Source organism: Platichthys flesus, chromosome 9, assembly GCF_949316205.1.
Source record: "Platichthys flesus chromosome 9, fPlaFle2.1, whole genome shotgun sequence".
Classification (NCBI taxonomy): domain Eukaryota; kingdom Metazoa; phylum Chordata; class Actinopteri; order Pleuronectiformes; family Pleuronectidae; genus Platichthys; species Platichthys flesus.
In genome coordinates this window covers 17,763,613-17,781,355 of record NC_084953.1, presented here as the reverse complement: position 1 = coordinate 17,781,355, position 17,743 = coordinate 17,763,613, and the positions used below count along the sequence as shown (strand labels likewise).

The 17,743-nt window shown below is 41.5% G+C and overlaps 1 protein-coding gene across 1 annotated transcript; it reads left to right on the top strand.

Moving 5' to 3' along the window:
• Positions 1–3,409: 3,409 nt before the first annotated feature.
• On the top strand, positions 3,410–16,288 carry mef2b (myocyte enhancer factor 2b). The gene is made up of 9 exons (XM_062395148.1): positions 3,410–3,585; positions 7,638–7,718; positions 9,422–9,625; positions 9,867–9,995; positions 10,209–10,398; positions 11,987–12,135; positions 12,366–12,474; positions 12,953–13,055; positions 13,676–16,288. The coding sequence occupies exons 2-9, from the start codon at positions 7,665–7,667 to the stop codon at positions 13,986–13,988; spliced, it is 1,251 nt and encodes a 416-aa protein (XP_062251132.1). The 5' UTR covers positions 3,410–3,585; positions 7,638–7,664; the 3' UTR covers positions 13,989–16,288.
• The last annotated feature ends 1,455 nt before the right edge of the window (positions 16,289–17,743 follow it).

Here is a 17,743-nt window from a genome sequence, read left to right as displayed (position 1 = left end):
TAATGTAGTTATTAATATAGGCTACCACTGTCGGACTGCAAACACCCTGACATACTTAAGGTGTGTGACGGTTGCTACAGAGGCCTTATTGTTCTGTTGGAGGTTGCGGGGGCCGGTGAGACGATGGAGGTGCTACCCTCGCTCTGTTGAGACGCAGATAAGAATGTAGCTATTAAGGTACACAATGTGAACAATGGTTCTCACACATGTACACTGACCATGGAGGCTATTTCTGAATCCGACAGCCTCACCACATGCTCTATAAAGGGTCGCGGGTGATCTTGTCGAAAGCAGAAGTGAGAAGTTTCAGGAAAATGAAAGAAAAAAAAATGGACTCGATGAGGAAGGTTCTCAAAGGCTCTTTCCTCGCTCTGTAGTTTCTACTGAATGGCTCTAATAACCATGGTTCCATTCAGCCTCCAGTCAGATTGACAGATCTCTTGCAGGGCTAAGAATAAGGTGTACGTGCATAAACATCACACTGAAGAAAGCACCATTTCCCCTTAGCTACAGGTGATTAGCCGCTGGTAGGTTTGCTCTATCCTCTGTCGGCTTCATGTGGCCCGTGCAGACAAGTCCTGGGGGTACGGGCTGCAGCGGTCTGCAGGGATGTTACTAACTATTGCATCAGATTCACAGTTTGAGATAACCTCTGGGGATCACGAACCGTGTGAGTGGCTCTGTGAGGCTGCTGCGTCTGCTCCCGTCGGTGTGTGTGTGGGAGAGAGAAATAGAGCTGTTGTCCACACTTCCACAGACGATCTGTGCTAATAATTTGTCACCACATTATTTTTAGGAGTACATCTTGTCACATCCCAAAAATAGGCGATAATGCAGCTCATTGGGTTATTACCTCTAAATATATCTTTTGAGATGGGTGCTTGCTGCTTTCCATCGGTGTCCCGTAGCTTTGTGTTCGATCATTTTATTCCCCTTTCCTTATATTGGAGAAGTGCAGAGGGGGTAACACACATGAACAGTAACAGTTACATGTGGATTTTTTTTTAGAGTTCAGACATTGGCTGTTTTATTCTTGATGGAACACGGACAAAATCTGGTTATTCATGTTACAGAATCCAGCTTTCTTATCATTCATCTGCAGGTTGGTCTAGATTTGTCACCACCACAGCCACTGTGAGATAATAATAATAAGAAGAACAGCTTAATACATTTTATTTATATGGGACGATTTTAGTTTACAAAGGTAATAAACAGAGAAAAGCAGGTGGGTCAGAATCTTGGTTAAAGTGTTTGAATTCCAAATGTATCCCGGTTTCTATCAGAGCACTGCAGGTAATATATATATCCAGACTTCTCACAACTGGGATTGGGTTTAATCCAGGATTCTGAAACTGGGATCACTGGGGCGCAGACAAACGCTTTCAGTGTGATACTTTCTGACGGCCTCGCCACAAATAACTTTGCTTGTGAAGCTCATGTTGAGAATATAGAAGTCAGAGGAAACTCATGTAACTTCTTGTTAGGGGCTATGCTGTTAGGGCGCTCCTGTAATTTAGCTCAACCCATATAGGCCTGTATGTGGATACACAATTACAATTCACTTCAGTTCAAATTCCATTTTGTGCAATTGCCAAAAACAGCAGCAGAATTCAGCCATGATGTGGAGTTGCAACTGTGACCTGACCTCATACACTGAGTCACAGCATGTAAAGATGTATACGACACCTAATTACTCTGCGGGGAGTCAGTAAATTGCCTGAAGACCCTTCAGCAGAATGAGCTCCTGCCAATTGGCATTAACCTCCTTCTTATTGCAGAAGAAATTACTCCTCAACCCCCTGTGAGTACACAAAATATTATGTTTTTATTCTCGGAAACTGTCAAATGTTTGTTTTAAATGAGGCTGCAATTTAACTGCGATAATATATTTCCTATGAATACTACAATTCCTCTATTTTTGCACACGCTAAAATGGACTCTATTGATTATAAAAAAAACAAATATAACTGCAGAATGTAAATAAAATCATCCTGCACTCCTGTAAATAAAGGTTCATGATTATCACGGTACAGTTGTCCTCGTAAGGCAGTGGCTTTAACATTTAAAAATACTCATACACATTATTTATTTACTTTTGCTTTTGTGTATAGTTTTAATGAGGAAATCATTGTAACAACTCCTGACGCCGGTGGGGATCAGGCTCACACTTCTCAGACACATCTTTGTAAAAACAAGTTCATCAAGTGATGTCTCCTGCTTTTATTATCTGTATGTATATCATAATTATTATTATTCTCTATGTTAGTGAGTTTCATATTGTCTGTTGTAAAGCAATTTGTTACTTGAAATGAAAAGTGCTGTATAAATAAAGTTGTTATTATTATTCTTATTATTTCATGTAGACATTGTTCATGAGCCAAAAGACATTATGGCTTTACTCACATCAGTTCAAGGGAAATTAATTCTGACAAGAGCTTATAATAGTTATAAAGAAACAATATATCTATCATCCTAAGGCATTATTCTAATAAGTGTGATGGCCTATAGTTATTCACCTGGTGAACAAGGCATTCCAGGGGGAAAAAAACACACACACTTACTCTTAAATGCCCATCTGTCATGTGTAATGTGTGATTTATCTATTTCGGTGTACTTTAAACCGTATTTTTAGAGAAATTTTACTTCCCGTGTGTTACTGGACATTTGTCAGATCATGTTTACCCCCCCCCCCCCCCTTGTTTTTTGGTCTTCTTTTAATTGCCTTAAAAATTAATATAGTTGTATTGTATTGAAGTGAGGACATCTATGCAAAGCTCTGGTTCTCAGGACGAGAAGCAGGATCCTTCGACGAAGTCCATCAGGGGGGCTTTAGGTGGTCTCCATTACAGAACCACCCATAGAGTTCACCTCTATGATGATGGATGGGTTGGTGACGTGTGTTAGAGTCCACAAAACACTTTTGGGACATTCAGGCTTTAAGCATGGTGTGAATGAAGCCGTTTCAGGACACATTTGTATGTCAGGGCTTATGGACACTTGGAGACACCAAAATGTTTTCCCCTCTAGGTCTTCAGTTACTTCAACTGTTTTGGATTTGGTTGGATTACCCCTGAAACTCCCAAATCGTTTGTGGACTCAAACACTTCGCCCACCACTGCACCGGCATAGTGGTGAGTAGATATTAAGTGAATATTCTTTTTATTTTGTTGTTGAACTATCCCTTTAAAGTCATTTCTGTCCGTCATAATAAAACAAAGTGATCCGGTAGAAGAGTAACTTCTGCAGGGAACTTGGTGACAGCCTGTTCGGTGGGTGTGCGGATGGAGGCCGGGAGTTGGAGGAGTGTGTCCAATGGCGGCGCTCGGGGGGCGGGCTGTGCTGACGGGGGGGAGGCGGGCTGCAGCAGCCAGCTGTTAGAGAGCAGCTCCCCTCAGCCATCCGCTTACTACTACCGCTGCTGCATCAGGTGAATATCTGCCCATCAGCCCGGGACCCGCTCTCCTCCACACACATCTATGTCTCCTCTTCCTTCCTCGCTCACTCCCTCTCCCGTGTGACCGATCGCGTGGGCTGTTGATCTCGGAAACCCAGAAGGAAACAGAGAAGGAGAAGACCGAGGAGCAGGTGAGAGGAGATGCTCTGATTTTCATTTTCAGTGTTTCTGTGTGAATGTCTGTGGTTTGTGAATGTAAACGAGTTTCCTGGGTGCTCGGATCCACGAGCACCCAGGAAATAGATAGATAGATAGCAGCTGTGAGAGCACTACCTGTTGCAGTGGTATTGACAGCCGCCTATGGATCGGGCTATATTAGACAGGGATGCTTGGCAACTCGTGGCCAGACAGGCTATTCTTACACGCTCTGTTTTGGATGACGTCGGCAATTTGTTTGGCCTAATTCTCTGCCAACATTTTATGTATTTATGCTGTTTTTAGTTTGGGCTCGCTGTTCGACTGCAGCTCCAACTGTTCCACGTTTATCCTTTGAGTTAGATAGATAGATAGATAGGTAGATAGATAGATAGATAGATAGATAGATAGATAGATAGACAGATAGACAGAGAGACAGATAGATAGATAGATAGATAGATAGATAGATAGATAGATATTAGATAGATAGATAGATAGATAGATAGATAGATAGATAGATAGATAGATAGATAGATAGATAGATAGATAGATAGACAGAGAGACAGATAGATAGATAGATAGATAGATAGATAGATAGATAGATAGATAGATAGATAGATAGATAGACAGATAGACAGAGAGACAGATAGATAGATAGATAGATAGATAGATAGATAGATAGATATTAGATAGATAGATAGATAGATAGATAGATAGATAGATAGATAGATAGATAGATAGATAGATAGATAGATAGATAGATAGATAGATAGATAGATAGATAGATAGATAGATAGATTAGATAGATTAGATAGATTAGATAATCGATAGGTAGATAGATAGATAGATAGATAGATCGGCCGGTCGGTCGGTCGGTCGGTCGGTCGGTCGGTCGGTCGATAGATAGATAGATAGATAGATTAGATAATATATATATTTATAGATAAATAGATAGATAGATAGATAGATAGATAGATAGATAGATAGATAGATAGATAGATAGATAGATTAGATAATATATATATTTATAGACAGACATACAGACAGACAGACAGGTTGATGGATATTGGCCCTACATTCACTGCTCTGACATTAAATGAGTCTGCTGGTTCCAGATGAAACTTTTTTTCAGACAGTTTAACAACCGCCACCAAAATAAGTGTCGGCCCGTCAGCTGTCACAAAGGTGTGTCTCCATTGTGAGTCCGCCAGATCTCGAGAGCAACTTTATACAAAGGCATTTTTTTTCTCTATTCGTGGACAGATCAGATGTTCGGCTTGTTCAAGCCTGCATGTTCTAATGCTATTCTGGCTCTATCAAAAAATATCGAGGCAATTCAATTATCTCCTGTTAAAATTAGACAAATATTTCCTCACCATTTCACTGCGAAGGCCCGGCGAGCACAAGAACCGCGTGACCCCTGAAGATGAACCCCCCACACACACACACACACATAGACAGGCATTTATCTATCCATCCTGAATATCGGTATAAACATGACATTATTTAAGTTAATAAAGTTTTGCTGTTTGAAGAAGCCTCCGCCTTCTTCTCCTCTTAAAGTGAACGTCAGGTTTGTCTCTAACGGTTTATTTCAAAGTTATAATTTTCCATCAATCTTTTCGACTTGAGTTTTGGATGAGTAATGTCTTGGTTCATGCAAATGTGGTTCACATCTTCTATTTTCGGAGGCAGCTATGGGTCTGGTTTCATATTTTACACACATGCCGTTGGACCAAAATGAATCAAACAGTGAAAACGAGGCTGCCGGTTTGGAGTCCTGCGTGATGCAACAGTCACAGACGGGGTATGTCTGATATGTCATTTTTTGGGAATGTGATTAAATGAGTTTACTTTTCCACGTCAGAATAAGCTGCATGCTTCTTGGGCTAATGTGCATTCACTTGTTTTACCATGTTTCTGAAACATCTCATGCTCTGAATGACTCATGGAAAGAAAACCACCAAAGCAGAACCCCCAATACTCTACGAATGCCCTACTTGTTTCCCCCCCCTTATCATTCATGCATGTACAGTTCACTGCAGTGAGAAAAAAACCATCTAGTGCAATCTATCACAACAACCGATCAAAACCCGGTGTAATTGTTTGTTGTTGATAAGACGGCGGCTCCCTGGGTACATGTCAGGGAGCAGGGCTGCAGGGGCCTGCTGTGTGGCTCAGGTTTTTCCACCGTCTGGCCTCTGGGAGGGTCTGTGACAAACCTGCTGTCTTTCCCCATAGAAGCGACAAGACTCAGGGGCAAGTGTGTGTCTGTGTGTGTGTGTGTAATTATTGCATTATTACAGACACACAGTGACTCTGTTTTGCATTCGTATCTTTTCATAGGACTTCAGGGACTAGTTGACGACATTTAGGGTTTCAAAAAGATACCTGGCTTTCCTTTCTTTCCACCTCTTGCCGGCAGCGATGATTTCAGGAGTGGATCGTAGCGATGAGAGGTCACAAACGGAGGCTGGTTTCCAGCTCTGGTACTTTCACGGACACGAGATGACAGTTGTTGTTTTGGGAAAACATCTCGAATTAGCTGAGGTGCGAGGCACTGCCAGTTTTCTGCTGCTCGTCTCGCTAGAGGAACTTTCTGAGATAGAGATCTCTCTGGCCTTGTTTAGAACACACACACATCCCACTTCCCTCTCCATCTCATCATGCCTTAATGTGAGGTTGAATTGCCTTACATCTGTACCAGAGCTGCTGTGAGATCAGAGCTTTGCGGTAGTCGAGTTGATGGATTATGAAACGAGAGCCATTTGTCCGCCGTGTTTTTCTGTGTGTTCTACCACAGAGGTTACGGCGGTGTGATGAGCATGTCGGCAGCTGTGTGTTGTTGAGGTGTGTCATATCTCTGCATATATATCACAGGACTTTATAAGGTTACAATGACGGCGAAGAGGTGGATTCCTGCAGAAATGCCCCACATGCCTGTGTGCCAAGCTTACGTTTGAGGGGCGCCGGGCACGGCGGGGGTCGTGGGAACACGCACGCCATATCCGCTCAGGCACCATCAGGAGGGACGGGGAACTAAATATAGAGAAGTCACATATGTGGAGAGTATTGAGGGGAAAAACCAGTGAAAAGTCCTTTGGGGCTTTGGGGACGTCCTGGTCAGGTCAGCGGAGTCAGTCCACCAGTTCATGTCCGAGTGAATAATGCAGATTACTCGTACACGGTGAAGTTCAGTGTGAGTTTGTGCTGTACGGTGTTGCAGCGGTCTTTTCACGACTGTCTCCCACGATGCAAAGAGTGAATAATCCTCACGTTGCTCCAGTGTGCAGCTCTATATGGTTCTATAGGGGCAGGGGCGGGAGCGGGGTTTTCTAGACCAAGAAAAACAGATAAACAGCGGGTGTGACTTTCAAAAATGGACATTCTCAGACTAACCACAATCCATCCACATCTCTGCCTTCTGCCCCTTCCGAATCATAACCCTGCTTCTTCTTTTTTTTTTCTCCTTTCCCCTGACCTGGCCGCCCCTGAGAGAGGAGTGGGTGGCTTTTAGCTTCGGCCATCTTTCAAAAACACACCGTTTTCCCTGCGACTGTTTGGTTTCAGCCACTGCCTGCTGAACCTTTAAACGGAGCTGCCAACTGTATTTTTAACCCTGTCTCTCGGGGCCATGCGGTGCAGCCGAGCACTGCTGCTGCTGCGGGCCCGGGGGTAACCCAGACTGTGGGGGTGTTAGACTGCGTGGACTGCTGGTCCTGCGAGGGCCGCTCTAACTTTAGACTGCATCGCCTCATGGTGGTAAAAATAAACACCCTACTCTTACCGAGGGGGAAGGGAGACGAGTCACAACCAAATGGATGCCATTTTCCCACCATAATTATACGAGCGCAATGATATTGAACATTAAAGCTGCCACTGAAAAAACCCGAAAGTGTTTGTCACCCACCTCTCATTTGAACTAGAGATCATTTGAAATATTAATGTTTAATTTCATGTTTCTTAAATTCTCGCTGCAGCAGCATGAATGCCGATAACACAAACGTTGTGTACTGATATGTTAACATTGTTGTGTTTTCTCTCATAGGTGTCAGAGTTACAGACGACAGAAAGAATGGGAAGAAAGAAAATACAGATTTCTCGTATTCTGGACCAGAGGAATAGACAGGTAGGCCTTCATTTATACTTTATATAATACTTTTTACCAGAAGCTGTCTGTACAAATGTTTGATAAAAGTATATAAAGTGACGTTTGTATCGAGCTACCGAATTCAGTTATCACAAGGGTATAAATTAATCAATTAGTTTATGATCAGTAAATTATTTAGCAACTGTTCTGACCAAATACAATTTTTATACATGAGGATTTTTTGCTGTTTTACTTTATTCTATATTACTGAAACTCTACTGGTTTTAGATTCTTGCTTGTGAACAACAAGACATTTGAAGATCGCCTTATGCTCTGGAGAACTGGAGACCACCTGATTGATTTGGACAGTTCTGTTCTGACATTTTATAGATTTGAAGATTAAGCAGAATGAGTAGTGTAGTGACATACTGCAAGTACTGACATGCATTAGTCAGAACGGCAGCCCACTGTTCGTGGAAATGTGCAGTGGAGCAGGGATCACGCCGCGGATGTAAATAGATAGAGTTGGTTTTCTGCCTTGTGAAGCTGAGACATAGCTCCTGTGAATGGAACAATTCAGTTAAACTCACATTATGGCATCTAGAATGTGAGGTATAGTTAGATCATGTTTTTTTTAACTTAGCTTGTTTTCTCGGTTTGTTGACTGCTAAACTTACATTATGAAAGTTGGAGCTGTATTTTGCCCAAAAGGACACAAGTGAAACAAAAACACCCCTCTGCTGTAAATTAAAAAAATCTGGATCCGTGAAGACAACAAGAAATATGTGTTAAATCATATCCAGGGTTCTGGCGAATACAGTTTGTTTCTTGTATATGATATTTGTGACTGAATGTGTTTTCTTAGTGATAAGCTTTGTTTAGTCTATTTATTTTGGTTTTCTGAGTTTCCCCTTATCTGGATCAGGGGTTTGAGGGTAGACTGTGTGGTTTGCTGCTCATACTGTAAAACTTTTCAGGGACTAACTTTTATTTTTCTATAAATATATATATATATATATATACTGTCAACACTATTTGTATATGCATGTGATTAGTTTGGAATTGTTTTGTGTAATTTGTATAATTTGTATTTTAATATAAATTAATATAATAGTTTATTTTACCCTAAGCAGTATTTTTAAACATCTGTAATCATCGATCTGTACTTTCTTTGGTTGTATAGTTGGTGAGGTAGTAACAGATCCATGTTTGGTAAGGATTAGAGCCTGACTACTCAGTTGGCTGATAATAATCAGCTGAAATGAGCTTTTGACACACTAATGGATATTTGCGTTCATGTTTGCCAATATGCGTATATATCAAAACCGGTTTGCATTTTACAAAAAATACATCAATTTTTTTCATTCAAAATGTATTAGTTTAGTCTTTTTTATTTATAGTTATGTCTGATAACGGTTTAAATATAAATATCAACTCTCAATTCAATTTAATTGTAATAAGGGTTTGAAAGCATCATCTTAGTAACCATTGTTGATTTTTATCGATCAATATATCTGTACCTATTTTTATTTTTTATAGTCAAGATCATAACATTTTTGCCTCTGTAAATTCTGCTACAACACAATCTGGATTCAAACAGAATTATCCCAATCAACCTATTCATGCAGCAATAATGAGGAAAATATTACTGGTCTTTTCATAAACCTGACTTTCAGACTTCAGCAGTGATCAGCTAAAGTTAAAGGGGAGACTGAATCCTCGGTGTGTTTTTCGTGTGACAGGTGACCTTCACCAAGCGTAAGTTCGGTCTGATGAAGAAGGCGTACGAGCTGAGCGTGCTGTGCGACTGTGAGATCGCCCTCATCATCTTCAACAGCACCAACCGCCTGTTCCAGTACGCCAGCACCGACATGGACAAGGTGCTGCTCAAGTACACGGAGTACAGCGAGCCGCACGAGAGCCGCACCAACACAGACATACTGGAGGTACTCTACAGGATGCTGTTAAAGGAAATAAAGCACGATGTAGTGGTGAAGTTAACAATTAACATTATGGATTTTCTAAAAGGAAGCATAGACATGAAATCAAGTTGCAACTTTAACAAAAATGAATGTATATCGTTTTTTATTTTGGAATAAAACCCTCATATCTCAGTCTTACTTTTCTGAACCATCCTGGTTTCACTGTGCATCTTTTTTCCAACGTGCCCTTTCTGTTCTGCATCAGACTCTGCGCAGGAAGGGCCTCGGCCTCGACAACGCAGATATCGACCCTGAGGAGAGCGCCCAGGTGGCTGCGGACAAATATCCTCTCAGCGAGGGCATGGATCTCTCTGTGGCCCGCCAGCGCTTCTACGTCAGTCCACACACACTTCTACGCATTCACCACGTTGTACACGTGCATACAGCACACAGACAACCGAAGTGCACTAAGTTGACCTAAGTTAAAACTGACGCCTTAAATAATGTCCTGATTATTTCAGTTGTGAAGACCCTTTTTGTCCATACACGTACCTGACCTGCTCACAACTCTCATGCTGCCCTGTGTGTTGTTTCTCTGTTACTCCAGGCTCCTTCACTGCTCTCACCCGAGGCCCAGTTCCTGGTGTCCGCAGGCTGTGAGAACGGCTTCCCCAACTGCTCTGCAGCCAGCGTGGCGTCCCAGAGACCCCCTGGATATAAATCGGTGGGCTCCAGGCCCGGCTCGGCCAGCCCTGCTGCATCATACGCACACACTGCGTTTATGTCTCAACACTCCGGTGAGCACAACTGATCCTGAGAAACACTGGGAATCATTTCATTAATAAAGTGCAGTATTTGCAGAATGTACAGGAATGTGTGCAGAAGCATGTTGATGCTGAAGAGATGGTATCGCTGTATATGGCCAATCAACTAGTGGCCCGTGAAACAGCCCTTTGGAGGTTTTCTCTGGCCCGCCTGCAGAGAATGCTTATTCTTAATTATATAATGTGTAATTAAGTTCAGTGTATATGAAGGAACAGTGGTATTAAATCATACCAGAGGCACCGAATGGGGGCTTTTACGGCCCCTGCACCCCAGTAACTGGTTACTCATATCCTTGTGGATGGAAAGAGCTGCCTGAGCTCTTTCAGGATAGAGCCGTTAAGTCTCAATGGCTCAATGGATACAGTTACTATTCATCTTGGGTTCTGCATTTGCGGCTATAGAAAAGGACCTCATGTTGTTCTCTTCGGGTGGACTTTGACCTTTAACACGTCTGCATCAGTCTTTAACCGTAGCTGGCTGCTGGTGGAAATGATAATGATACATCCAAACGGGAATTAAAGGGATGTATTTCACTTTTCCATGTAGAAATATATCTACTATCATGAGAGTTAGTTGTAGCTGACACATATTCTTTTCCATGAAGCCTCAGTTATATCAGTGTTACAAACAGCACTGTGTATAACAAAGACTCAACACAACATCTATAACTGAATTCAGTCAGTGATTAAATGTAGTTTTAGACTCGTTCATAATACCAATGTTTAACATGTTAGCGACTCTGGGTCAATAAAACTGTTTCATTGCAAAATGAAATTAAAATAAATATGACAAATGACAAAGTGATTACTCATATTAAATCCATACTTTACTGAATGAAAAATTGTTCTTTAATTCAACGACATTAAGGGAATTAGGAACTCATAGTTGTTCTTCTCACAAATGAATATTCCAAATTGGTAGCGTGTGTTTGAAATATTGAGCAGGGACAATTTTTCTACCCTGAAATAGCTCAGTGTGAAAATCCATCCACGCTCTTGTGGCCTTCCTGCTTAATAATCTTGCTATAAAATTCACATGTACTGCCCACCCCGTGCAGCTGGCTGTGAACTCACAGGAAGTGTGTGTGTGTGTGGGTGTGTGTGTGTGAGAGAATGTGCATGTGTGCGTACACTAATCCACACATGGTGTGTTTAGTGAAACTGGCCCTTCACCACTGTAACAGCGGCTGTAACCCGTTTTGTGGTTTCTGTACAGAGCGTGTCACACCTGTCATGTCAGACTCTTCTGCTGTGTCCAACTATTCAAACAAATTAGGATGTTATTGACAGTTCATGATTTCAAATATATGAATAATATGTTTATAATTGTTGACTCTGTTTACGATAAATTCAAGATGGTGTCTGTCATTTGCAGCAGGGCATAACACGATATTACAAATTTGAACTCGTATCGGCTTAATAGAGGAAGTTTATTTTCACAGAGGGAAGGTGAAGAAAGTGTAAACCAGAAAAGTAGATTATTCCTCTCTGAGTGAAACGAGCTCACATCTCTTTTCACTTCCTGCTCATTTTTTTTATATTTCTCTCTTTCTCTGCGTAGGTATCGGCTACTCTGTGTTGTCCCATGGCAACCTGAATCGAGCTCTGGACATGAAGAGTCCTCCGTCTCTGAATCTGGGCGGCGAGAACATGCGGGGGGAGGCTGCTAATCAGGCCATGGGCGCCACACGTGTTAACCACAACTCTGCTGTAAGTGGCTGTTATGATTCAGTGTGATCAAATAGGTGTCAGGGACATCTGACACATTCTGTACGCGGCAGTGCTCCCGAACCAACTCACCCTGATTGACGAGCAGTTTCGCAGTGTTTTCTCACTCACCCACACCTTTCATAGTTGTAATATTCAGATGTTGTATATGGTCTGCAGTGTTTACAGCGAAGTCTGATCCGTTTGACTGTTTCTCTTCGCCTTTCCATCAGAGGGGTCTCCTGTACCAGGGTCTGCACACTGGGAGCTCCATGATGGCCATGGGCAAGTTGGGCCACAGCTTGGGAGGCTACAGCCTTCCCTCCCCTGGAACGCCCCCTGGTACTTCCTCAAATGAAAATAAACTGTGAAGGAGATATTTGATATTTTAGGAATCTGTCTCCGGGACAATTACAAAGTTAGATCAAAAGATGGACATGACTCTCCTGTCTGTGTGGCAAAACTGAAGTTGCTGCTGACAGCCAGTTAGCGTAGCTTAGCATAAAGATTGGAAACAAGGAGAGTTTTCAGCTCAAAAAATCTAAATACCCCCGTAAATCACAGGAAGTAAATACTTATATCCAGCCATCCAGGTGAACTGTAGGCTAGGTTAAACTAGGGTCATCTAATTGGCTGATGATACTAACTTTATATTTAAAGTATAGTCTGGTCTTTTTTTAACATTTATTTTAGGTGAATCTTTTATATCCATTTATTTGAGGATGCTGGTTTATAAATACATACATATGTAAATATATTCAACACAATTATTTTGTTTATACTATAGTTTATGTTCCTGTTGTCCTTCCTCTGTTTCCAGAGTACAGCCAACCTGGTTTTTATCACTCTGTTAGTCTACAGCGAGGAGCAGTGAACCCCTGGCAAACCGTTCAGCTGCCTCAGGAGCACCATATAAGTCCAGGGTCAGTATATCAACATGTAATGTGGGGCTGCTGGGTGGGTCAATTATAGAATATACAATGTTTTCTTATTCACTGTTGCTGTTCAACATTTCAAACTATTAGATCTTCATTAGTTTTAGAACAGCACTGACCACGTTACATGTGCTACATATTTCAAAATGAAAGCTTTGTCCAGTTTGTGTATTCTTCAAAGTATCAAGTAATGATCCACCACAATTGTCTATAACTGGATTGTTAACAATACGATTAAGAGAACAAATGTTAAAAAGGTCTTAATATATTCAGTAACAACTGCATTATTAAATAAATTAAAAAGTTATAAAATGTATATTTTATAATGTATAAAAAAAAACCATACCTTAAAAATATAGGGTAGTTTGGTTCTATTGAATCATACGTTCATGTATGTTCTTCAATTGAATTTGGGAAACCACAGATTTTATATAATTTATTGGTGTTCATTTATAAGAATTAGAAATGTCAGATCAATTCCAAATGGCACAGTTTCGATTTTCTAATCTTGTTGCACCTGACAGATGAAGCGTATTTGGAGAACTGTGACATTTGATCAAAGTTTTTCTCTTTTTCACTTCTCTTGTCTTTCCTCTTGCTGTTTCCAGGATGTCCAGCGGGGGGTGCTCCTTCCCTTCTCAGTGTTGCTCCTCAGCCTCCCCTCATCTGCCCTCCCTGACCCTGAGCATCAAATCTGAGCGCAGCTCTCCTGAGCACAGGTCCTCGCCCACCTCCCCTCCTTTGCACCACCTCAGACAGCATTCTCCAATCAGCGACCTGGGCTCAGCCTGCCACAGCCCTCCAGAAACCGGGGCGGCCAATGGGACGAAAGAGTATCCCAAAGCCGGCTTCCCACAGGATGAGAAGGAAGGAGGGCAGCCGCTCAGGCATTTAGAGATGAGTGACGGCTGGCAGAGATAGCTGACTGCTGCAGTCTACTGTAAGCACCACATGTCCCCTTCACACAGCTTTCCTCCAATCACATGGACACATGCACACATGCACACATGCACACATGCACACACACACGCACAAGAGGTCGAGGTGGGGTTGATTCGTCCCCATCATCCCAGAGAGGAACACCTTTCTTTGTCTCATCACACAGAGCTGGACTCTCCTGGGCAAATTATTTCTCTGCATCACTCGATTGATCCCGTGAGGAGACAGATACAAACATTTTGCTTTTTGTTTGGTTAGTATCTACGTTTTCTGTGAGGAGATAATGTGAATCGAAGGAAAATACAGTCGGAAACGTGTTTGTCTTGTTCTGTGACTTTATTGAAGTTAGTGACAGCAGCACAGTGGGACCAACTGAATTTCTCCAAAACGTGTGGACGTATATTTTTTGGCTTTCAAAGCGGCCTCCGGTGTTTGAGGTTTGGCGTGTTAATTGGTAAATAGCTGTAAAATTACACTCTACACTGTCTTAGTATAAATGTTACAATGAAAAGCAGATGGGAACTGGAGCAGACTCTTTACACCAGCCAGAAGAAGCAATGTCTCTACAGTACAATCGGTTTGAGCCTTTAGCCCCAAACCAGCAACATGGCCTCCTCACATTACACATTAAAAATCAATGGAGCCTTGGTCTTGTTTGAAATGATGAAATGAGCCTGAACATCTTAAAGGAGAGTAGCATATTATTTTTCAGGTTTAAGTCACTGTAATTGGTCCCGGCCGTGAAAAGATTCCTTAAGAAGACATTTCTAATTTAGGAAATGACTAAATCTGTTCATTCAGCACAATGATTCATTCTCAAATTCAGCTAGTATGAGACTCTCATGGCCACTCAAACCAAATTAGGTATTTTTAATTTAAAATGTCCCTATAGGCAGTGTTAGTTACAGGAGAGGTTCAGTTTATTTGATATCTCACACACAAAAGTTCTTTACAATCAAATACAATGAGAGTTTTGCACAAAAGATACTCCCAAGATTTATTATATTTTATACAAAACTAGATCTCACTCACTAAATTTACGAGATCTAGATTTTTATCTGGATCTGAACTAAATTGCACATTTTCCACATCAAGATCCATTAATGTTTTCGGAGAAATACATGAAAATGTGGTACACATTTAAAGTGACCTGTATCAAAGTACACATCGACGTGTTCGAAGGGAAAAAAATGAACTGACCCTTTAAAAATCTGGGCATCAGTGGATCTCAGGAATTTGATTGTTTCCTTAAAACAAAGTTTAAGATATCGTTTTTTTCCATGTTTGTGTGTAAGACTATAGTGGTGGATGAGCTAAATAACAGTTTATATTATTCTTACCAATAATTATAGTTTCATCCTTTAAATCTAATAATATAATATATAATTCAATACTAAGACTTACGACAATCTGCTTTAAATAAAGACCAAAGTGTTTGAATACAGTCCCCATGCATCACAATCAAATACCGCAACACCCAAAGATGTATGTATTTATCTATAGCAGGTCTATTAAATAATATAACAATACAATCAATTCCTCTTTCTGAAGGGCTTAGCTTAGTGTGTATTGATATTTAGAAATATATCATAAGCTATGTAATGAATGAGTCAAATTATTCAGAGGATTTTTTTTTTTTTTACATATAAATTTACTTTGCACTGTCTTTCTGTGCACTTGATATCTGAGTGTGTTTTTTTTCTTTTGGCATATTCAACTTTTGTCCTGCAAATGGTAGATGCAGTACTTACAGAGTTGGGATTGGAATTACGCTTATTGTCCACAAGGGGTCATCTTCTGAGTTACAGGGCAGCGTTAACTATCGGTGATAAATGATCTAATGAATATCTATGATTGATTAGTACTGGTTCACTCTGCAGACTCTATGAAGCGGCTGGTGGACGACTTCAAATTCAAGTGCTGCTGTGGAGTTCGCTTCTTTCCTTTTTCAAAATGCAGTTATGTGGTTTTATTATCAGCAAGAAAAACCCAATTTTATCAGTATTCTGATGTTTTGGATTTTGTTTTCATATTCGCTGAACGCTTCACTAGCAGAACAGAGAGTTTTTTTTTATTAGACATTTGTGGTGATTTCGTTTAAATAAAAAATGGTTTGATTTGTATGGTTGCTTGGCTGTCTTTTTTTTTTTTTAAGTGCCACAAAGGAAGTGTACTTTATTTTATTTCTTTTGAGAGAAAATTGGGATTCAGTTTTGTCCTTCATGTTCATCCAGCACAAAGACCGATAAAATGCCTTCTGTTGTGTAGCTATCAAGCTTTCATGTGTCCATTTGTTTAGTCTCATTCACCTCGGCTCCCGTCTTTTGAACGTGCACACATTTCCTCATTATCGTGTCTGGCCCCTGTCAGGCAGCTCAAAAGGCAGCCACATAACGAGAGGAGCGCGGATGTTACTTTAAAGCCTGGAGACCTTTATGTCTTTCTTTCCTGCTTAACGCTGGTCGTCTCACTGTGTAACTATGCCTGAACATTTTCTTACGCTCGCCCCTACGGAGCAGTTGGCTTCTTTTCCATTTCAACTAAAAAGCAGAGTGGAGCCCCGGACGGTCCGTCTCTGTCGTCTCTCCCCCTTAAATGAAAAGAGGCTCTCACCGGGGTCATGTCTGGGCTGCTCCCCTGAGACGAGGCCGGGCCGCAGTCTGTGGGGCATGTCTGGGTCCTGTAAACACACACACACACAGGTTTCTATGGCAACCACAACCGGCCAGGGCTGCCTGACTTGGCCTCCAACACTTGCACATAATAAATGTGATTTTAAAGATATGACAACCTTATCACCTTTCAGTTAATTTGGCCAACTGCAGCCGATCCCAGGTGACATCGGCCGAGACGTGGAGTACACCCTGGACAGGTCGCCGGTGCATCACAGGGCCAACACACAGAGACAAACAACCAATCACAGTCACTTTCACACCTAAAGTCAATTTACAGTCTTCAATTAACCCAAATTGCATGTCTTTGTTCTGTGGGAGGAAGCTGCAGTACCAGGAAAAACCACAAAGAAATCCTTAATAAGATGAGAACCAGGAAGCGTGTTGGCCACAGTTCTTACGAGACAAACATGTCCCACACATTTTTTTTATTTCCCAATGACCCTATGAAGTTCTCCTAAAGAAAGCACCTAAACATCCTTATTTCAGTCCCCCATCATAAAATATATGAGGTGTAAATGTTTGTAACTGGTGCCCTCCCAAATTTCTCCTCTTATTCGTCTTTGTGATCCTCGTGCAGTAAAGCATGTCCCTGTGCACATAGAAACCAGCGAGGGGGCCGCCCCTGCCTGCCCAAAGTTGGAGAGACCCTTCTGATTGGACGTGGAGGTCGAATGATATCAACCATAAATCATGTCAGCGTTCAAACAAAAGAATGTCTCCGGTGTCGCTCTGGAGAAAGGTCACGTTCCTAAACTGTGGTTACAAGGCCGGCGTGTAAATCTAAATGTTTTGATAACGTCATAAAGCTTTTAAACTGAATTTGGATGGTTTTGGCTGCCCTGAAAAGAGGGGGGAGCATTTGGAAGCAATCTGTGTTTAAAGACAATCAGAAAATGAAACTATTCATCTTGGCGGTTGGATCATATTTCTTCATGAAGCTGTCAGGGGGAACCGGGTTCATAGTAATTAACAGTGATTAAAGAATGATCTTTGTAGGAGGTTGGGGTCAGAGGTCAGGGACCGGCACAGCGGCGAGACACTCCATTGTCATGCGTGATGACT